The 23,499-nt window shown below is 35.1% G+C and overlaps 2 protein-coding genes across 6 annotated transcripts in view; one reads left to right on the plus strand and one right to left on the minus strand.

The window, feature by feature from the left end:
• RCHY1 (ring finger and CHY zinc finger domain containing 1) lies at positions 1 to 21,697 on the minus strand. 2 transcript variants are annotated; one of them, XM_081061757.1, is made up of 10 exons: positions 21,196 to 21,684; positions 19,444 to 19,627; positions 16,442 to 16,561; positions 16,088 to 16,203; positions 5,576 to 5,654; positions 3,975 to 4,019; positions 3,809 to 3,867; positions 3,691 to 3,717; positions 2,665 to 2,785; positions 1 to 669 (listed from the first exon to the last, which is right to left on the minus strand). In XM_081061757.1, exons 5-10 carry the CDS (start codon positions 5,597 to 5,599, stop codon positions 541 to 543), a joined length of 405 nt encoding a protein of 134 aa, XP_080917883.1. In that variant the 5' UTR covers positions 5,600 to 5,654; positions 16,088 to 16,203; positions 16,442 to 16,561; positions 19,444 to 19,627; positions 21,196 to 21,684; the 3' UTR covers positions 1 to 540. The 2 variants fall into 2 exon arrangements, with proteins under 2 accessions (XP_080917883.1, XP_080917882.1); XM_081061756.1 differs by lacking the exon at positions 19,444 to 19,627 and having other exon boundaries at positions 21,196 to 21,697.
• Positions 21,441 to 23,499, plus strand: part of THAP6 (THAP domain containing 6) — a 14,333-nt gene continuing 12,274 nt past the window's right edge. The window contains exons 1-2 of one of the 4 annotated variants that reach the window (XM_081061781.1): positions 21,441 to 21,520; positions 22,429 to 22,531. In XM_081061781.1, the coding sequence (XP_080917907.1) occupies positions 22,452 to 22,531 (80 nt within the window). In that variant the 5' untranslated portion in view covers positions 21,441 to 21,520; positions 22,429 to 22,451. Of the gene's footprint in view, positions 21,521 to 21,721; positions 22,112 to 22,428; positions 22,532 to 23,499 lie in introns of those variants that run through there. The other 3 variants (XM_081061783.1, XM_081061782.1, XM_081061784.1) reach the window with 3 other exon arrangements.

A 23,499-nucleotide genomic window follows, 5' to 3' on the forward strand; every position in this document is an offset into this window, starting at 1 on the left:
TTCCTATAAAACACTGTTTCGATATAATTTTATTAGCAGTTACTATGTCAAAATTCACATTTACAGGATCCAAAGGACTATCTTACAAAATTCTAAAGCTTACGTAATTAGATTTTAACAGTAAGATAGAACATATTCTCATTATAGCACAGCCCTTAAAAAGTCAAGAATACTGAGAATTAAGTACAGTTCTATTAAGAATCTCCGTGCATGGTGCCACTTAAAGCAAAGTTCCATGAAAGTACAACATACTTCTATGGATGTTAATTTCAGTGGCAAACGTCGCTGGCTTCCAAACAACTGACATTAAAGGAATTGCCAATCAAACCACAAGCAAAATGGCTTTCATTAAATATAGAGCTATGATAATCCTGTAAAGAGACCCTGAATCCTCAAGCACTTGTAATGATTTTAAGTTGTGGCACGAGTACAAAACACATCAACTCTAATGCATAGATTCCCACACCTTATGACAACAGGATACTAAAGATAGCCTTTTCTATCCGAAAATGCTGAGTTTTCCAGTGCAGTTTAGGCTGGTCATTGCTGATCTAGTGAAATTCTACAACCTCCAGCTTGAGCAGTATTGTAGGATTCACAAATATTACATTTCATGCCTAATATATGGAACTGGACTGTAGATCTTCCATTGCAATCATTGCAGAGAATCTGAAAAGTGAAGAGATGAATGTAAATTAAGTATATTAAACCTTATATAATAAAGTGGCATTGTCTACTCAAAACAATTCCTCAAAAATCATATTGAAGAAGTGAAAACACACACATATATATGTCTAAACATTTCCATAAGCAGAAACACCTTTTATTTGTTCAAGGAAAATTCTAAGAGGCTATTAATGTAGCTTTCAATTCAGAAAATGAAAATGTGGATTTGAGCCAAGAAGTCTATTTTAAAATACTTCCCAAGTTGTATAAATTGTACTAGCACAAAAATTAACAAAGGCATAATGAAAGCAACACCTATACAGATGCTCCTTGACTTACAGTGGGGTTACAGCATAAACCCATCATAAGTTAATATTGTTAAGTCGAAAATGCATTTAATACACCTAACCTACCAGATATCACAGCTTAGCCTAGGTGGTTTCTACTGAGTATGTATTACCATTGCACCATCAGAAAGTCAAAAAATCGTAAGTCAGCCATTACGTCCGAGACCATCTGTACTTACAATTCAAAATAACATACATGATTTCATTATTTTACTGATGCTTAGAAAATTGTTACTTAATAAAACAAATTTTTACATACTTATATGCTTATTCTTAGGTTTGATATACTAAGTTCCTAGTCTTCTATGCCTCAGGAATGAATTAAAGTCCAAAAGCAGTTCCTAAAATTGAACAAAGAGAAGCTTTTGTCTCATCCCTAAAATGACAATAAGATACTAATTAGGAATTAATCTCTTCTAATAATAAAATCCTGAAAAATATAAAAGGGGTTAACCTGAAAAATTGATCTATACTATGTGAGAAAAGCATTATCTTTAGAATAGTTACACATAATAAGTAGAAAACTTCCAAATATACTTTAAATTATAATTTGGAAAACAATTCCCTTAAAAATATGATCTAAATGTAGAGAATAGATTTGTGGTTGCCTAGAGCCAGTGAGAGTATGGCTTCTAATGGGTACAGGGTTTCTTTTTGGAGTGATGAAAATATTCTAAAATTGATGGTGATGATGTTTGTACAACTCCAAGAATATACTAAAAAGAACTGAATTGTATGAATGAATTGTATGGTATGTGAATTATATCTCATTAAAGCTATTATTTTAAAAAATGATCTACATGAAACATAGCAAATGTAGCCTCTAATAAAATATCACATAATGATCAGTTAGTATTCCAAAAGTGATCAATGATTGATCTTACTAACAATTCAATTATGAATTATGAAATAATTCAGTGTGAATAAAACAAAAACTATTTTTTATTTGGCTTTGGTTAAGTGGTCTGATCCTTTTGTGTAGGAGCTGAACTAAACTGAAGATGTTTAGAAAATTTAGATATCCAAAAACACAGATATTAAAACACAGAAAGCTATCCAGCTTTCCAATTCTTATATAGAATTCAATATACTATGCTGAGAATAGATAGCAGCACATCCCAATTAGTGGAGAAAAGATGATCATTTTCCATAAGGAAAAAGGCACAGAAATATTTATTTTAGACTGTAGGCTAATTAAAACCAAATTTTAAAAGTCTCACATAGAATAAACAGGGTAATAAATATTAAAAACCAAAAATCTCCAAAAATCAGGAAACATGTTTACTCAAAATAAATTTAAAATAATTAAAAATACAATATAATTAAAATAAAACATCAAACCAGTAATTCGCCTCTACCTCGTTACATTACTGACTGATTCTGGCAAGTAACATGTAAATAATTCAGAATAAAGTTTTTGCCTGCCATCTAGTGTTGGGAAGAACTGTACAAAGGTATTCTTAGATCTTTTTATTCCTGGTCTTTTGAGTTCAAAGCAACTAGAATTTAAAGATTATTTTGTCCTTCCCATTAATCATCGCATTGGCATGTATGCCAAAGCAGTATTTGCAGACAGAGTTGATCAAAAGGGCAAAAATAAACAGTAACATCAATAAGGAACCCGAAAATTTTAAGCACTGATTCCACTCACATCCACAGTCATGTTCTGATATTCTGATGGCATAGGAGTCTGTGCCACCTCATCGTCCAGCTGCCTCCAGTACCTACTCATGTCTAAAGCAGAGTGCATACATAATGGACATCTGTAGCCTCTAGAAAAGATAGAGAGGTTATTTTCCAAACATTAAACAGGGAGTATATCAACTAAGGTACACAAGACGATGCATACTAACTGGTATATAAACCATTCAAGACAGGGCATTATTCTATTTCAAGACAATCTGTTACAAACCTTTTACACTATGAAAGTTTTCAATTAAATCTTGTATCATATGGTGTTTTTTAAACCTATATTTCTTTTTCTCAGTTCTCTAAAATGGAGAGAAATCAGTCCATAGTCTTTGTAGAATATATTTAACATAGCTAAAAATCAATTAAACAGCTTTTTAGCTAAACAACCTCAATCTCTAAATATAGTCAAGCAAAGAGACTATATTCCTTAAAACTTATTCAGGAATTATTTCCTTTCTAAAAATTCTGAAAAAGTTTCCTTCTATCTGACTATTATAGTAAATAAAAATTTCTGCTCATCATTTTGCAGGACCAATACATTTTACACAATCTCCTCTTTCTTAAGTATTCTTATCTTAATTTAACACCCTTCTCTCACAATAAAGTGTCAGATTTAGATAGTCTAGTTACCAGCTTTCTTTGTAGGCCATTATACTAGGCCAACATAACGATTTAAAAGAATTTTGAGCATCATGTCTCAGCATTTTTACAAAGCTATGACTGCCTCTGGTAGAGACTGTGCTCCCTGGTAAGTCTAGAAAATTAGAGGTATCTGACTCAGTCTGTAAGACGACTGAGATAAGAGGACAAAGGTATACTCCTATGTACATCCCCAAGAAGCTCTGCCCAGTTTAACACTACTCACCTCCCATACCCATCTCAAGATAAACATCTGTCACACAATATGGTAACAGCAATGGAGGAAAAAGAAACAAACAAAAAAACCCAGATATAATTATAATTTTTTTAAATCCCAAACACTCACTCTTTTAACATTTCTTCGTAACATGTTCTGAAAGAAAATATAACAATATTTTAGTAAAGCAAAAATTATCTCCACTATTAGCAAACATTTTTAAGAAAAGAAGCCAAAGTTACCTTACCTATGTAAAAGATGCCCACATGGCAAGACATGAGCAACAACACGAGATGTGTGAATGTCCTGCAAAATGAAATAAAGGTTAGCGTTTGCATGGACACAATATAACATATAAGTATTTTAAACTCAAAAGGGGATATTTCCAAAGCAAAAAAATATTTTAAGCTTACCTCCAAACATATTGGACAATTCTGCCGGGAAACATTTTCAATACACTGTTTAAAAGAGAAACTCAAATTACCAAAAGCTCAACTAGATGGAAATGACAAATTTAACAATATTATTAATAATAAAAACTAATAAAGGAAACAATACCACTTCACTAAAGATAATAATTAACATTAATACGTTTCTTATGAGTCAGACAAGAACAGTTTAACTCACAACTATTTCAGGCTTCGCACATTACCCGAAACAATGAAATTGCTCAATACATCTTAATTATTCAAATTATCTATGTTTATAGACAAGGAAACTCAGGGAGTCAAGATTTACCAAAGATGCAGAGATAATGTTTGGAACCTTTCTTTTTCATGTGTTTTACTTCAAAGCTAAACTACTTAAAAGCATTGATAATAACAGTTTGTATTACTGAGATTTTACTATATGCCATATGCTAATCTCAGTACCTGTACTCGCTTAACTGATTCTCACAACTCTAAATGAAACAGGTATAATCATTACCCCATTTTACAGATGCAGTACTTGAGGCCTAGCAAAGCTAAATAACTTCCAAAATTACATGCTTATAAGATGTGCAAGAGCTCCAACAGGCTACCTTCAGGGCCTGAGTTCTCAACTTGACTAGACAGTGTCTGATGACATGTGGGAGGTAAGGGAAAGCACCAAACCATGGATGATACTCGGGTTTTCAAAGTAAGCACTTGAGTAGATGGTAGGACCACTTACTATACAGACAATAAAAAATAACTGAGAAACAGAACAAAAATATAAGAGAAAATGTGTACATAATTTTTGAAAGACAACATAGCATGTCTCATTATCACCCCAAACTCGTCTATAAAACCAAATTCAATCTTTTATCTCGAACAAATTCACAATATTAAACAAATACCATAAGCCAGGGCTAAATACTTTGAGGGTTGTCTTTACTCAGCCCTTTTCCTTTTCTGTCATACCTTGTCACCATATCCCATATATTCATTATTCATCTCAATTTATCTTATCACTTTACTATTTTAGGTCAGTTATTATCCAGTATCTATTTTTAAAAACCCTCATTAGTCTCCCCATTCTCTACATTCTTATATTAAATAGAATTCAGTACTATAGTTTATTACATTTTTTCTAAATAATGAAAAATTATTTGAAAGGGCCAAGGATCATGATATAATTGCTACACCCAGATTAACGATATTTCTAATTATAAAAGGAAATATAAAAATATTTTGAGTGTTCTTGGACTGCTATGGTAGCAGTTCACACTGGTCTGTATCTCTCCTGTACTATGCATTTGAAAAGCTATTCTTAAAACCAGTACCAACAATAAAAATCCATAAACCAATTTAGAACTTGTGAACATTATACGAATAACAGATGTAAGTATTCTTACACATTATAAAGAAAAGGAATTGTAGATGAAATATTCTGAGGCATAAATTTTAGAACACCTATTTTACCACTGCTTAAAAATAAAAAGCGACAGTTATACTTGTTAAAATCTGAAAATTAGCATGCTTCTAAACATATTAGGATTTAAGCTCCTTTTCCAAATCATTATAATACTTGTAAAATGTATGCAAACCAATACCTTGTGCTTTCCTTGGAGATTCATAGCTAGGCACAAGTTACATTTTAAACAGTGGAAAAAATCTTCCTTTGGACCAATCCTAAAAAAGAATGTGAAAGCCAAAAGATTAGAACGGAAGAATATGAGGTAAACCTCCACCTCAACATCACTCCCCAAATGTAAACACTGTAAACAGAATGGTATCCACTCTTCAGTTTTTCTATAAAATTGCGCACACGCGTACATACATACGTGCACACTCTGAGTTTTATTTTAATTTTTAATTCTTGTTTTATTTATTTGCTTATATATTAAATTTATTGGGGTGACATCAGTTAGTAAAATTACATAGGTTTCAAGTGTACAATTCTATAGCACATCATCTATATATTGGATCATGTGTTCACCACCCAGAATCAGTTCTCCTTCCATCACTTCCATCACCATACATTTGACCCCCTTTACCCTACCACACTCCCCCTTACCCTCTGGTAACCACTAAACTGTTGTCTGTGTCTATGAGTTTTTGTTTGTTTGTCTTGTTTATTGCTTTCAGTTTTATATCTCACAAGACTGAAATTATATGATTCTTGACTTACTCTGTCTGACTTATTTTGCTTAGTATGATAATCTCAAGACCCATCCATGTTGTCACAAATTGCAGTATTTCATCTTTTCTTATGGCTGAGTAATAGTCCATTCTATACATGTACCACATCTTATTTATCTAATCATCTATTGAAGGACACTTTGGCTTAGTTGTTTTCATATCATGGCCACCATAAATAACACCGCAATGAACACAGGGGTACATATATCTTTATGGATAAATGTTACCAGATTTTTGGGGTAGATACTCAGGAGAGGCATTGCTGGGTCGTATAGTAATTTTTTACATAGATGGATTCTTTTCATATATCCTGTACTGTAACTATTTTTCACTGAGTATATCCTGATCAGTGCTTATTCCCATCAGCCAGACTGGAAAACCTTATAATTCCTGGAGTACTATGTAGAGTACTCAGGAAGACAGTGCCTCAGGACTGAGGAATAATTAGTCTTGGAATAAGCATACTTCTCCATATCCACCTAATAAATTTTAAAAGCAAATTCCAGAAATACCAAACTATTCCCAAGTAACTTAACTGCATCCCCAAAATAAGCTCAAGATTTACAGGAATACAAAAATATTCATCACACAAGGTTAAAATCACAATGTCTGGTATCCAGTTAACAATGATGAAGCATGCAAAGAGGCAAAAAAGAACCAACCCAAAATGAGAAAATAATCAATCAAAATCAACCCAGAACTGAGAAAGATGTTAGCATTAGCAGAGAGGGATATTAAAACACAGCTATTATACCGTGTTTCCCCCAAAATAAGACCTACCCAGACCATCAGCTCTAAATACGTCTTTTGGAGCAAAAATTAATATATTAAGACCAGGTCTTATATAACATAAGACCGGGTGTAATATAATATGATATGATATAATATAATCTAAATACCAGGTCTTTATATTATTTTTTGCTCCAGAAGATACATTGGAGCTGATGGTCCGACTAGGTCTTATTTTCGGGGAAACAGGGTAACTATATACCATATGTTCAAAGACTTAGTATACACAGATGATATTAATAAAGATCCAAACCAAACTTCTAGAGATAAAAATTACAATGGCAGATTAGACATTGATAAAAATTAGTCAACTTGAAGGCATAGTAACTCAAACTTTCCCAAATGAAATAGAAAAAAGAATTTTAGGCAAGCTAATACACATGTAATTGGAGATCCCAAAGGTGGAGAGCAGAAGGGCGAAGACAGAAAAAGTATTTGAAGTAGCAGTAGCCAAAAATTTTCTGAAATTGGTGAAACCACAAACCCACAGGTTCAAGAAGCTCAAAAAACCCTAAGCACAAGCAACATGAAAAATATTGTATCACGAAGCATACAACCAAACTACTCCAAACCAGGGATAAAGAGAAAATCTTAAAAGCAGCCTGTGGAGAGACCAAAAATTAATATCTCCCTCCAACCCATTCTCTTAATTCCTGGTGTTTTCAACCCTTTCACACCTCTACTGTCTTTATGCTATTTATTTACAATATTCTTTGACTTTTCCCCACAGAATTTAATGTTATTATAATAATATATCTTGTTTAAATAAAAAATTTAAATTGTGGCACCTGAAAAATAAAAAGCAGCCCGTGGAAAAAAGACAACTATAGAAGAAACAAAGATAAGAATGATACCTGACTTCTTTTTTATATTCTGACTCATTTCTCCCTTCCTCTTCTCACACATATATACACAACACACTCAAAATGCTAACAAAAGTTCCACAAAACAATATTTATCCCTACCATTTACCTATCTTTTATTGTCTTTTTAAAATGGTGATAGTGACTCACTAGATTCATTTCAGTTTAAAAAATACTACTCTGTATATCCTTTTTACTCCCATCAACTCCAGTCTCTACCTCCACCTCCACTGCCCTGCATTCCATTCTTTTACTACATTCTCCAAGGCGTGGTTATTTATTTATATTATTTATACCCCAGTCCACTCTGATCTATCCAGCCTTGTCCTAACCCTATTAAAATTTTATTCAAACTTTCCTACAAATGACAGCTCCAATCCCTATAACCTGACAAACTTTGTAGTAATGATTGCTATTAAACCCATTCTTCCACAAACAGGATATAAATTTAAAGACAAGAATCATGCCTTCTAATCTAATAGTGTTCTACACATAGCAAAGATTTGTCTGACGTTTATTTAATAACTGAAATGTAACAGCATGTATCCTTCCTTTGATTTAAAATACCATTTTATCAGCAGATATTTTATTTCCCTAATTCAGTTATAAATTTGTATAACTTTTTAAACTTTAAAAGAAATACCTGTTCATTAATTAAATTGTGTAAAACCCAAAAGAACATACACCAACAAACAAATATACCAACAAAAACTTAAAATCATGCATGATTCCCACCACCCATGCACCGGTAACTACCGCTAATATTTTGCTATGTATGTTATCCTAACAGACTTTTTTTTAACAATCATTTTTTCCAATCCCAAATATTATTCAAGAACATTACTTTTAATATGGGCTTGCAAATTTAACAATCTCCTAAACATAAAGGTTTCTAATTTTTCATGATTATACAGAGGATGCCAACAAAATGTATACACATTTTTTAAGAAAGGAAAAAACTATTAAAACTGTAATACTCAATATATACCAATAGCAAAAGATGAATACAAGTCACATTTGACTTCTGCAATTACAGGAGATGCTCAAAGTGGTTACCATCAGTGTCTAGACACTTCTGATTGTGGCGAACTACTGCTTGAGCAACGTTGACCAAAGTGACCACTTGTATACATTTTTTTGGCACCCCCAGAATTTATTGCTACAATACATATAGTGTACGTAAGTCTTGGTACAGATCTCTACTTCCTTGGGACAACCTAAAAATGGAATTACACAAAGGTCTGGAACATTTTTTAAGATCAGAAATAAGAACACAGGAACCACATCTGCTATATCATATTGTCATAAAGAGTAAATATTCTGGTGATTATTAATAACAATGAGAGACGATATTTCCCCATTTAAAAAAAAACTCATTCTATTTTTGGTAAGTACATTTGGTAAGGATATTTTGGTAAGGATAGGCACCCACTGCCAAAAACTCTAGGTCGGATGTCTGCTTCTGATTAAATAAAAACTGAAACCCTATCTTTAGGGCAAAGACTTTTTTGAGAAATACCGCCACAGTAAAAAAAGATAATCTATAACTATCAACAGCTATTTTAAAACATAAAATCAGGAATAATATGTTATCAAACTCTGTAAGAAGCACTGATTTCATTACAGTGATTACAACCTAAGGATGAACAACAATTTTTCAAGCCCACACCTCCAGATCAGAGCCTAGAAGCGCTGTAAGCACCAAGAGTAGGAGAAATCTGGGTAGAGTTATGCCAAGAAGATTTTGCAGATTTGTTTAATGAACTAAGAACAATAACTAAGTTTCATAATATACTTAAGACAACAGTGTTTTTAACATTCAAAAGAGGACTCATTTGCAAAAAAACTATCAAGAAGGTATAGCTACAAAGTAAAAAGATTGATATTTCAATAAAAATATAAGAATTCATATAACAAATGACATAATTTGTTTAGATGTTATTGTGAGAAGGTAGAGTTTCCAAGAATGCTGCCATTGCATAATTTTTAAATTATCTTTTGATATTTTTGTCTGTTTAAAAAAATCATTATCTGATGGTCGTGTCATTTCTGACTAAACATAGTATTTGCCAATCTTAACAGATTTTTGCTCACAATACCTTTCAGTAACTTAAAAAAATACAAAAATACAGTTCTGAAAATCCTCAGAAGGGTGAATTAACAGTGTGCCATAGGCACTCACTGAAAGACCTATACAATCTTTCAAAGATTTTTGAGCAATTACAACAAATATAATGCTTAAAATACCTACTTGAAGTGATCGTAATCATTTGTCTAAAATCTGACTTATATTATTTTGATACCCAAGAATATAAAATATGAAACAACTTTATTTGAAAATTTCTTAGCTGTGTCATATATTTTAACTAGGCATTTCCCAATTACATTTCACTGAATGTGACATTCTCAAAATGATCTGATAACCAAGTATTAGAAACCCTAAAATCTCAGAGATTTATACAGCACAATTAGCAAGTTAAAACTTCTGAGAAGAAAAGTAGATTAAATGCAGCATTTACAAAAGCTATATAATTATGAAAGCCTTCTTCATACAATATCCATTTTGTAGTAGAATCCATTTTCTTTTTTGATCAATTTTGTTTTAAAGAATTTTAGTCTCTCTCAGACATCTTCCAAAGAACAAAGAGAAAGATCTACTTTTTCTAATAGCATAATCTTGTTGTATTTTGCAATTACCATATGGGTCTATTGCACCCTTTTACAAATCTGACACATTATGGGATCTTAGTGATCTTATTTTTCCTGTATCTTGAAATATTTTGCTATTTTGGCATTCCTAAGAATTCTTTTACGTAAATCATCAATTACTCCTAATTATCCTAACAAAAAAACTAAAGTGCAAAGTATGCTACAAAATGGAAGGCAGAAACACCTGAAAAGGTGACACAATGAAAGAAATGATTACTATTACACCATCCTTCAGTTTTCTTTTTCATTGCTCAAAGTATTACCTCATCTTTTAAGAGTTTTTTTAAAAGCCTGGATATATCTTCCTTGTAGCCTTTTTAGTTTTCCTTGCATGCAGTTAAGAAATCAGAATTTTTCATTTTTTGCTATTAAGGGCAAATAGAAAAAAAGTGAAAGAGAAACTTTAGATAAAGCAGACGGTAACTGCAGAGTCAGACAGCAGCACTCTAGACTTGGACTTCACCTCAGCACTACTGACATTCTGGGCCAGGTGATTCTTTTTGGTGGGAACTGCCTTGGGCGTGTAGGGTGTTTAGCAGCATCCTGGCCTACATCCAGCAGATGCCAGGAGCAGACTACCTAGCCCCACCAACCCATTTGTCACAACCAAAAATGTCTCCAGACATTGCTAAACATCCCTCGGCAAAATCATCCCTGGTAGAAAAACCGCTGTTCTAAAATCTAATGATGATGATGAAATTGATAATATAAGCAATAAACCCGATTACAGTTTTCAGATGATGATATCCTAGATGAATGGTCTGACTCAAGAAAATGAATGAACAAACAATATATTTCTAAGGACAAAAATATGGTATCCTCATTTAGTCATTCGATAGGAAGGACTTTATTTCACAGTGTTTTTGACAAAAATCTGGACCATCCCATTTTGCTAAAAGGGTGTATGACAGCATTTTTCCATCTTTTATGGTACTTGTACACCAAAATTTACTTGATATGGCTCATAAGTGGACAAATGAAGGAAAGTGTGTATATAAAGCACTTAGAGAGATGATGTAAAAACTGAACAAATTCACAGGACTGATCACCCTAGGTATTTATAAATCTGGAAAAAAAAATGTTTTGCTTTGCTGAAGCTAAGAAGATAGCCACTTTTAAACAGAATTAGGGAAAGCATTGAATTTGGCAATACATAAGACAGAAGTAGTAATAAGCCAGAATTGATTTGTGATGTATTTGAGACCTGGAGTCAGTACTGCATTTTGATGATGTAAGTGCAAGAAGAACCAGAAGTAATTATAAGCTAGAACCTGTCAGAATTGTCTAAAACCTGGAATCAGTTAATGGACATGTGGCAGACTCATACATGGCAACTGACCAGTAAATAGTTACATTCAAAGGACATTGCCAAATTTAGTACATGTATCTTCAAAACTGGAAAAATATAGAACAAAAATTTAGGTAATTCTTATTAAAATTTCCAGTGAAGTTATTTTCACTACCTTTCTTCTTATTTCTCTATGTTATTTGTAAAATAACTTAAGAATATTAAAAAATAAAAAGAATCTATTGGACTTAAATGGTAAACTGATGACAAATTTCCCTCATGTAGAGAAATCATTAACACTGAAAACATTTTGTCAAAGATACGCTGCGTACACATTACTGAGCACCTACTGTATACAAGGCACTCCCAGATATAGGAATTTAAACTTTGATAATACCTTATCACATGAAGCTTAATATTTACCAGTATAGAAATTTAAACTTTGAAAATATCTTTATTTCATGAAGCTGAATATGTACTAGGTAGGATGAGATGTGTATTTTGCAGTCTCAACATTTGAAAGTTAATAAATTATAAAATGGGATGATGCCATGGTTTATAGTGGTAATTAAATGCTGTGCACAGACCTGATATGCCGAATAACACCACAGAACAATGAAAATGAACTGAAGCTCATGAATCAACAGGATGAAGCTTAGAAACAAGGCTCAGTTTTTCAAAAAGCCACAGAAGAATATATACAGAACAACTTAAAAAATAAGTAGAACTAAACATACATTGTAACTTCCACTCCACGATGATAAAGTAACTTGAAAAGGACCAAAGCTCCTATTGAAAACTGCAAAGGCTGTATTTAAAGAAAACAAACAAGCTGTTTGAAAGCAGTGAAGAGCAACTAAAGGCTTAAAGAGTCAATGTCCCATAGAAAAGGAAAATACACTGAGGCAAAGCCAATTCTACTTCTTCTTCCTTGGGGGATTTGCAGACACTAAACTGTGCTGGGAGCAGTTAACAAGCTAAGCAGCAAGCAGCAGGTAAGAGGCTAAGAGGCCAAGAACTACAAAGCCTCTGGCAGTTGCTCTGTGTTAGGGAGGCAAAAATTGGAGTCCAGGTCCCACCACAAAAGAGAAACCCTGGTAAACACTCCAGGCTTTAAGTCAAGACCCCTGAGAGGCCATGTCCGAAGACTGTCAGCTGATTTCTCAACAGAAACTTGGCAGGCCAGAAGGGATTGGCACAAAATACTCGGTGATGAAAAGCAAGGCTCTACAACCAAAACTATTCTACCCAGCAAAGCTATCGTTTACAATTGAAGAACAGATAAAGAGTTTCCCAGACAATAAAAAGCTAAAGGAGTTCATCACCACCAAACTAGTATTACAAAGAATCTTAGAGGGACTTGAAGACTAAAAGAATAAAAAAAATATATATATATGAAATGGCAATAACTACATATCTACCAGCAATTACTTTAAATGTAAATAGATTAAATGCTCCAATAAAAGATAAGGTGGCTGAATGGATAAGCAAACAAGACCTTACATATACTGCCTACAAGAGACTCACTCCAGACCGAAAGACACATACAGAATGAAAGTAAAGGGTTGGAAAAAGATATTTCACCAAATGGAAACAAACAAACATAAAGCAATACTTATACCAGACAAAATAGACTTAAAAACAAAGGCTGTAAATAAAGAGAGACAAAGAAGGACCAAGTAATCCCACTTCTGGGTATTTATCCAAAGAAACCTAAAAAGCTATATTGTGGGGACCTATACATCCATATGTTCACTGGAGCATTATTTACAATGGCCAAGATGTGGAGGCAGCCTGGGTGTTTGTTGATAGAATAATGGATAAACAGGAGGTGGTTCATACATACAATGGGATATTGCTAGGCTAGGGAAGGGAATGGACTCTTGCCATCTGCAGCGGCATGAATGGACCTGAATGGTATTGGAGTATGTCAGACAGAGAAAGACGCATACAATGTTATTTCATTTATATGTGGAATCTAAAGAACAAAATAAACAAACAAAACAGAAACAAACTCACATATACAGTGACCATTTTGATGGTTGCCAGAGAGGAGGTTTGGGGTGAGTAAAAATGGGAAGGGATTAAGTACAAATTGGTTGTCACAAAGTAGTCATGGGGATGTAGGGTACAGCATAAGGAATATAGTCAGTAACAGTGTAATAACTATGTATGGTGTAAGATGGGTACTAGATTTATTGTGGAAATAGATGGGAAGGGGGTTGGGAGCAGAGTGAAAAAGTGAGAGCATTAAGAAGTACAAATTGGTAGTTACAAAATGGTCATGGGAATGTAAAATAAAAATAAAGCATAGGGAATATAGTCAATAATATGGTAATAACTATGTATAGTGCCGGTTGGGTACTAGATTAGTCAGGGGGATCGCTTCTCAAATGATACAAATGTCTAACCATTATGCTGTACACCTGAAATTAATATAATACTAAACGTTAAAGGTAACTGAAAAATTTTAAAAGGGGGGGGAAAAAGGTGAAGGGGCATAAGACATTCAAATTTCCAGGTATAAAACAAATATGTCATGGGGATATAATGTACAGCATAGATAATATAGTCAATCATATTGTCATAACATGGCATGGTATCAGATGGTTGCTGGACTTATCATGGTGATCACTTCTTTAGGTATGTAAATGTTGAATAACTATGGTGGTGTACACCTAAAACTAATATAATACTGTATGTTAGCTATATTTCAATAAAAATATTTTTTTTAAACCCATAGATTAAGATACATGACAACAGCATGTAAGTCCTCTTAATGTTTAAGGTTCTTAAATTGTCCAGGAAATGACAAACATATTACGCTAGTAAGCCAAGGATGTATATTATAATTTCTAAGGTAAACAGAGAATAATGGAAGAATGTATAATAAGCTACAGAGAATAAAAATAGAAGAATTGTTAATTAATCCAAAATAAGTCAAGAAAGGAGAGAAAAAAAGACAGATACTAAAGCAATAGAAAATTGTAAAATTTTAAATTGAAATAAATATATATTAACAAATGGACTAAATACTTTAGTGAAAAACGGGGTCTTTATCAAACTCAATAAAAACATAAAACTCAATTACATTCTGTTTACAAGACATATGCTTAAATGTAAGTATACAAAATGTTTGGAAATAAAAAACATGAAAAAGGATATATACATGCAATAATTATACAAAAGGAAGCTGATATAGATGCAGTATATCTTAAGGCAGGAAACATTATGTAACATTAAGACATTATATAATGATAAATTAATCAATCATAAAAGAAAATACAACAATTCTATGTATGCACCTAATGATATTGCCTTAAAATATAAAACACAAAAGAGCATGTACTATATGATTCCATTTATAAAAAGCTCAAAAAGTTAGGCTAGAGTGTGTTGACTTGGAGGGGACACAAGCAAGGTTACTACAGTGTTATGAATATTGTTTTTTTGATCTGGGTGTGGTTAAAAGGGTGTGTTCATGAGCAAATTCATAAGGCTGTTTGCTTATGATTTCTGCATCTCTTGGTATATTATCCTTCCTTAAAAACAAACGATAAAACAAGCGCAAGAAAGTGCTTTAAAATATTCAAACAGTGGTTATGTCCAATGGGAAGGAGGATACAGGATTGACATAAAACACTTAGAGTGCCAACAATATTAGTAACATTCTATTTCTTAAACTGAGTGGCTTATTTGTTGTATTGCTATACTTTAAAACATACATATGTTACATGTATGCTTTTGTATATATCTAATACTTCAGGATTTTTTTAGAAAGAAAATTCCTATATACCAACATGTCAGTAGTAGCTTGTCAGAGGGTGATTGGACTATAGTCTACTTTTCTTCTTTCTACTCTTCTGTGTTTTCTGATTTCATCTGAATTTTTTATAATCTTTTTAAAAACTAATTCTTAAGAGGGAAAAATCCACCCTAATTTCCTACCTCAGTTGCCTATAAAACACTTCTTATATAAGGGTATTCTATATCCCAAAGTTAAAATGTTAAATAGCCTCATAATAGTTGGGCGAATTAAATGATTACTGCAAAAGAATCACGAAGAAACTTTTTAGAATAATGGCTTTTTTTTTTTTAATCTTGTGTTGGTAGTAACACAGATACATGTATTTGTGAAAATTTACTGATCTGGACACTTAAAATGTATGCATTTAATTATATGTAAATAATATACCAATAAAGTTGATTTTTAAAAACTACTGTTGCCCAGACACAATAGAAGTAATTAGAAAAGAACGTTTTACATACAGTACCTACAAATTCCACAGTTTTCACAATGATACTGCTTCTTGTCTTTGTCAAACAGATGGCATATACTGCAATAATATTCTCCAAATAACGTGCTACATTCCTCACAAGTCTGTTGAGCCTAAAAAAAATACATGTAAGTAAAAACTGGGATAAAAATTTACCAAAACACTTTGAATTATTATTTAAATATCCAGAATTTATGTTAAAGTATATGCAGTTTTATTTTTACAAGTTTTTAAACATTTAAATCAAAGGTATTGCTTACTTTGAGAGTTGTCTTACATGCACTATTCTTGATTAAAACTATTAAACCACCTTAGTGAAAAACTTTAAAAAGAAAGTTGATAAAATCTTACATGTTGAATCTTTTCACAGTTTATGCACTGGACTTCCTTTACTTTAAAGCGATCTAGCTGATGATCTTCCTTGTTATCATGACACAACCGACAAGTATAAAGCTTGTCACAGCAAGGTGCCTATACCCGGGAAAAAAAAAGTTGTAAGAAGCAAAAGACAAGATTGTACTGCAAAAAGAAATTTTCTTCCTCCTCCTCCTGAAACAAAGTCAAAAATTACAACCAATGGATCAGTTGGGTAAACTGATCCTAAACGTAACATTTCACTGTTTCTTGGCATATTTTAACTATTCTCTTCAACATTTATATGTCTACATGAAGTTGAATACAACCTCATCCTTAGAGACAAACGAATCATGAAGGATGAAAATCCCTAGACTGAAAACCTAATCCACAACACCCTAAACTCATTCTCGGCCTAAATGGCACGTAGGTAACTTCTTATAGACATTTCCAGATAAATTCATTTACCCATCTCAATCCCTAAACATTAAATATTATACATTTTAGTTCATATGTGTTCATTGATCATCAATTATATGCCTGATGTTTTAGAGCATGCAATAAATGTAACAAGGGGGCCGGCCCGGTGGCGCAGGCGGTTAGAGCTCCATGCTCCTAACTCCGAAAGATGCTGGTTCGATTCCCACATGGGCCAGTGGGCTCTCAACCAAAAGGTTGCCAGTTCAATTCCTCGAGTCCTGCAAGGGATGATGGGCTCTGCCCCCTGCAACTAAGATTGAACACAGCACCTTGAGCTGAGCTGCGGGGCTCAGTTGGTTGAACTGCGGGCTCTCAACCACGAGGTTTCCGGTTCAACTCCCACAAGGGATAGTGGGCTGCGCCCCCTGAAACTAGCAACTGCAACTGGACCTGGAGCTGAGCTGCGCCCTCCACAACTAAGACTGAAAGGACAACTTGAAGCTGAACAGCACCCTCCACAACTAAGATTGAAAAGACAACAATTTGACTTGGAAAAAAGTCCTGGAAGTACACACTGTTCCCCAATAAAGTCCTGTTCCCCTTCCCCAATAGAAAAATAAAATAACAAAAAATAAATGTAGCAAATGTTTTGAAAAGTGGCAAAGAGTGACAAGTGTCCATCAAAATTTATTCTCTCCTTCCTCCTGGGCTGATGATTGCCCAGCTATCTTACAGTTCCCAGCCTTCCTTGCTGTTAGTTGTGGCTAAATGATTAAGTTCTTACCAACAGAATATGAGCAGAGGATATCAGTGCCACTCCTGGGCCTGAATATTAAGAACCTTGGCATGACTCCTTCATGCTCTTTTCCCTTTCCACAAGATGAAATCTGGACATGGCAGCAACCCAGCTGATAACTATATGCCCTAAAACACGGCAAAATAATACAATGGAAAAAATTTGTCCTAGTGACCATGTGGAACAGCCTCATCACCAAACCAGATCACTCACCTTGAAATTGTTAGGTGGGAAGAAATAAACTCATTCATTATTCTTTAACCCACCTTACTGTTGAGTCCTTTCGTTACAGCAGTTTAGCTTTTACCCTAACTAGTGCATCAGGAAGTTACCAGGCCAGTAACTTCTAAGCTAAGCCAATACTTTCCATTACACTATGATCTTTCAGATCCACTCATTTCTGAAGACTTCTTATGCCGTGACTTACCATAATATAGTTCATTCCTTAAAAGATTTTAATTCAACTGGCTGCCTTTCTCTCCAACACTACTCTTGTCCTAAATCTTAGCAATCTGCAAATCCACAATGACAATCCTTCCAATACCCTGAACTCTCAGTTCCTTGACTTTCGCACTTCCAATGGCCTTGTCCTCCAAACCTCCTCAGCCACATATCCTCAGTCATACCACAGAAGAGTGGTTCTCAAAGGTTTTGGTTCTCAAAGGTTTTGGTCAAAAATTACTGAGGATCCCAAAGAGCTCTTCCTTATGTGAATTATATCTATTGATACTTATCATATCATAAATTAAAACTGGTAAGTTTTAAAATATTCATTACTTTTTTAAATAACAAACCCATAACATCTTAACATAAACATATTGTAATGAAAAATAACTTATATTTCCCCAAAAAATAGAGGATTCTCAGTTCTACTTCTGCATTCAGTTTTTGTTGAAGTATATGAAGAAATTTTGGCCTCACACACATATTTAATTGGAAAAGGGAGAAGTACTTTAATAGCCTTTCCAGAGATTTATGGATATTCTCTGATACACAAAAACTCAACAATGCTTATAAACGGTTAGTTGCAACATGGACTCTGAAATCGTATCAGTAAACTTTTCTCTTTCCGTTAAACATTAAAATCCATTGATCTCTCTTGCAATTTGATGCATGCATTGGTCTTTTGGAAAGTATCAGTTCACGGAGTTATGAAGATCTTCCAAATGTTGCCATGTTTGACATGCAATATCAAAAAAAATCATATTCATTAATATCACTACCCATCTCATCAGCAAAGTCTTTAGGTATTGGGAAGCTTTCAAGCTCACAGAAGCTAACATAAATTTTCCAAAATTCTAATCTTTACATGAAAGCTTGAATTGTATCACTGTTATTTTCCTTGTAGTGATAGTCTCACCTCCTTTTGAGAAAAGGTACACCAAATACCTAAGCGTGAATAATCATAGTTCAAGTAAACAAAAAAAAGTTGTTCCATAAAAAACGTGACAAGTTCAGTCCACAATCTAATTGCACAAGGGCCTTTCCTCATAAAACCATCTAATTTCAGTTTACAGAAGTCCTTGATGAAAACATCCCATTTCATCAAACATATGAGGAGAGGTATTCAATAGATGAAATTTTATAAAGTTAATAATTTTTCTGCTTTAATTTTATCAATGACATTCTTATGTGAACCTGGCTTTAATAAGAAAAAATAAAAACTAGGTGTAGGACAGTTCAGTTCAGTGCCACTGCCTTGATTCATGCTAAGGTGCCAGCTGTTTTAATCATTAGTTTTGAACACACTAAAAAACGACAAGTATTAGAAAGTAGTTTTGACCTTGAGAATCCCGAAAGGGCCTCAGCAATCACCAGTGGTCCATTCAGAGCCAATGTATTTCATAGTCTGTCTTCCCTTGTTACAGAATCTACAGTCCATGCTTTTAGTTAACTCCTCTACTTGTGCACTGGATCCCATCTTCTCTTTGGCTTCTCTTTGGTTCCGACTGTTTTCCCTCTCCCTCCTGAATTACAAAATGTTCTCACTTTATTGGGTCATTTCCAAGTATATACAAACATGCTGCAATACCTCCCATCTTAAAGGGAAAAAAATCCCATGACCCCACATCTCCCAGTAACCTCATATTTTTGCTTTTACAGCATAACTCCAAAAATTGTCAATAAAGGTTATTTCCCGTTCCACTACTCCCATTCTCTCTTGAATCCAACCAATCAGGTTTTGTCCTAATTTCTCCACGGAAACTTCTCAAGATCACCTGTTATCTCCTCCTTGTCAAATTTAAAGGTCAATTTTTAGTGCTTATCTTACTCAAACAGCAGCATTTGATTTTGTTGATTACTTCCTCTTCAAAACTCTTCACCTGTCCTCTGGTATTTAAAGAAGTCACAGAGGAAGGACAAAAAAGCATTTGGTATTCAAAGCCCAGTATCTCTGTGCTGTGAAACAGATACAATATCTGTGTGGTTTCTTGGGAGTTGAAGAGAGGGCCAATATGTTGAATTCTGTTTTAGATCTCAAGTTTGAAAGAGTAACAGAACATCTCAGTGGAAATGGAATCATAAGGGTAGCATTCAATTCTTTATGTGACATTTCGTGAATGTCCAACTTTAAAAAAGGTTCATCGGGTGCTCGCTTGGGCAGCACATATACTAAAAAGGCTTCATTGAGCGCAGTGGAGCAATGTTCCCCAAACCAAGGCCTACAGAAAAGCCTTTAGGTTGTCCTTAAAGGCCACATATTTTCTTATGAAACAGGAACTTCTATTACCCGTATTTTACCTGTGGGGCAGTTAAAGGGTAGTTTGCTCAAAAGCAATGAGTTATTAAGGTACAGAGCTAATTAAGATTTGGGTGTAGCCCTGCGGGACTCCAAAGCTCAAGTTTTCTAAGCAAAATCTTTTAATTGCTTTTTGCACGAAAAATCAGGTAACTGACTTGGATGGGCGCCAAATTTTAAAGATTCTAGATTGACCTGGAATTTTTCTCAAAGTAAACAGCAAAAGTGACAACATACGCCTACGAGGCACTGTTCCACCCATAATTTCCTATTTAGTGACAATTACATGATTGTCTATTTCACACATACATTTCCTCCGTGGCAAGTTTAGGCAAACTGACTGCCTCTAAAAAGATGCTGGCAAGCTGTCAAACTTATTTATTACAGGAGCTGAAATCGTATTCTGAGTCTCCACTTCCTTATCCCTCTTTAATTATTTCATCACACACCTGGAAGGGATGTTGGGGGAAAAGCCAGCACAAGCCCGCGGCTGCCTCAGTCTACTTCCAGCAGCAAAAGACTAAACAAACCCATTGATAAAGTGGCCGGTGTGCAAGCCCAGGCTCTTCCCAAACAAGGGTTGTGCTTGCAAAGTACAAACCAGGAGGAAAGGTAAGTCCTGTGGACGCCTTGCCAAAAGCGTTCTCTACAGCAGGAACCAGGTTCAAGGTGGAAAAGGTATCCTAACAAACAGCTGAGCCTCCAATTTAAACCCAAACCTAACCCCTCTTCCCACCTCACCCCCAGCCCGGCCCAGCGGAAGCTCGAAGAGGAAGAGCCCAGTGAAGTCGTCACCTTCAGGAGACATCCTCTGTCATAATGCTCGCAGCCCCGCCGCCTTTTCTTTTGGCCTCGGGCGCCATCTTCCCGCGCCAAAGCCGCCATCTCTTCCACCTCCCCTCACACTCCAACGACCCTTCTCCCAGGATAAAAACTACGCCCAGAGAAGCAGCGCCGCTCTAGCACAGCCCCTCCCGGCTGCAGCAGCCAGCAGGGCCAATATGGCGGCTGAGCACGTGACCCGGGGCAGGCGGACTTCCGGTTCCCGGGGCGACGGGGCGGAAGCGAAGAGAGATGCAATCTCTGTCGTCGACGTTAGTCTCTTCCTTCGCTGCTAACGGTAATAACTCTTAGGTTGCCTCTTCTTTTCCCCCCGCAATAGTTACCCGCCCAAACCCTGGGCGTGGTTCGGGGCGAGGAGGACGGCAGCGGCGCGGAGACGCCCGGCGGCCCCGGGGAAGGGACCGTCTCCGGCCGCATCCGCACCTGTGACAGGGCGGCCCCTCCCTCTCTCCCTGCGGAGGCCGGGAGCCTGGAGAAAGGGGCGGAGCTCGGCCTGGGCCCAGCGCAGACCTTTGCTCCCGCGCGCAGGCCCTCGCCGGAGCTTGGAACTGCTCCTGCTTCTTGTTCGCTTCCCCTTTACTTGCCCCTCGTTCCTTCAGAACGTGTATTACATTTACTACGTGCCAGTCACCAGCTAAGCGGTAGGGACAAAAAGGGAAGAAAAACACACGCTCCACCCTGCCATCATGAACTCACAGACTGGTGGAAGAGAACGATGTTAATTAGAGAATCTCTGAAATAAATGTAAGATTACAACTTTGAGAAATGCTAGGAAGGAGAAGTGTGTGTTCTACGAGAGCTGTTACCTAGAGGGGATCTGACAATCTGGGTGTCGGGAAGGCTGGGGGAGCAACATTTGAGCTGAAAGGTGAGTTGGTATGCTTACCATGCAAAAGCCCTGGGACAGAGAGAACGTGGTAATTTTAAGAAGCCCGTGGAAGGGAAATGTACAAGCCTACAAATTGAAAGGCAAACGCGCAGGGTGCACAGCTAAATATGACTTGCCTTATTAAAGATCCAAATCCCTGGAAAATTTTATGAGCAAAGCTGCAGGTGTTGGAAGAAAATATTTGCATTTGGCTTTCTAACATGATTTCACCTTACCTAAAACGTACTGGGAAAGGTAAATATGTGCCCCTTAGCTTTGAAGTTACTAACTCTGACCATTTTAATTTTTTTTTTCAGTTCTGTTATGAGTTGCTAAAATCATGGTGAAATGTTGCTCGGCCATTGGATGTGCTTCTCGCTGTTTGCCAAATTCCAAGTTAAAAGGACTGACATTTCACGTGTAAGATTTTGCTGTAGTTAAGCCAAGTACTTTTGACTATTATAAAAAGCAAAAAGACCGTTCTACTTCAATCTTCAGTTTTGAACTTTAGTAGTTCCCAGGTTATTTTAAATAACATTTTTAGTTAAATTTGAAGTTACAGTGATACCTTTACACCTTTTATAATTTAGTTTAGAAGTTTAAGATACCTGCCAAGGTATCAGAAGCTGGTTAACAAATATATCACCAAACTCACATTTGTTAATATTACTTTGCATTTTAACATATCTTGAAAGAAATTCAGTGTTGTTTACATGTAGTTTACAATCTAAACGAAGGAAGGATCTTTGCCCAAAAGTATGTAGTCCTTTCTGTTTTAGAATAGGTCAAGCCTAGGTTGTAAGAGAGAAAATATAAATTACAAGTTCAAACCAACGTTTCTTTTGCTTTAATGTAGGTAAATCAAGTTGATCCTGTTATAGTACTTTAGCCATGCTTCTGACAACACAGGAAAGAAAGAGCAATAAGATTCAATAATAATTCATTTGCTAACGGGATTTTTTTGCTGCTTTTGTGCCAGTCACTATGCTATGGGCTAGCGAAAATACTTACTACTTTGCTAGGTATGAGGAAATAAAAAGTTAGTGTGTGTACCCTACCTTATTCCGGAAAGGATTTGAACCAGCTTAAAAAATTTGGAAAAGATACAGTTATTGGCCACAAGATCTCAAAACAGTTCTGATCTCCAGAACTGCAAATCTGCAGGTATTCTCTGCATTCATTCACTAAGCATTTATAGATCTGTTGTGTATTAAATGCTGTACTAAGCAATTTTCTAATACTGACAGAATAATGAAAATACAAGGGGCTCTGTTCATCTGAGATAAATTCTGGATATCACTTCAGGTAGGAAAAGGCCCCAGTGATATTCTTTATCATCTATGGATAAAGAAAAACCTTCCATTGTGGCTCTTACTATAAGGTGTTAA

This window comes from Rhinolophus hipposideros, assembly GCF_964194185.1.
Source record: "Rhinolophus hipposideros genome assembly, chromosome: 1".
Taxonomy (NCBI): domain Eukaryota; kingdom Metazoa; phylum Chordata; class Mammalia; order Chiroptera; family Rhinolophidae; genus Rhinolophus; species Rhinolophus hipposideros.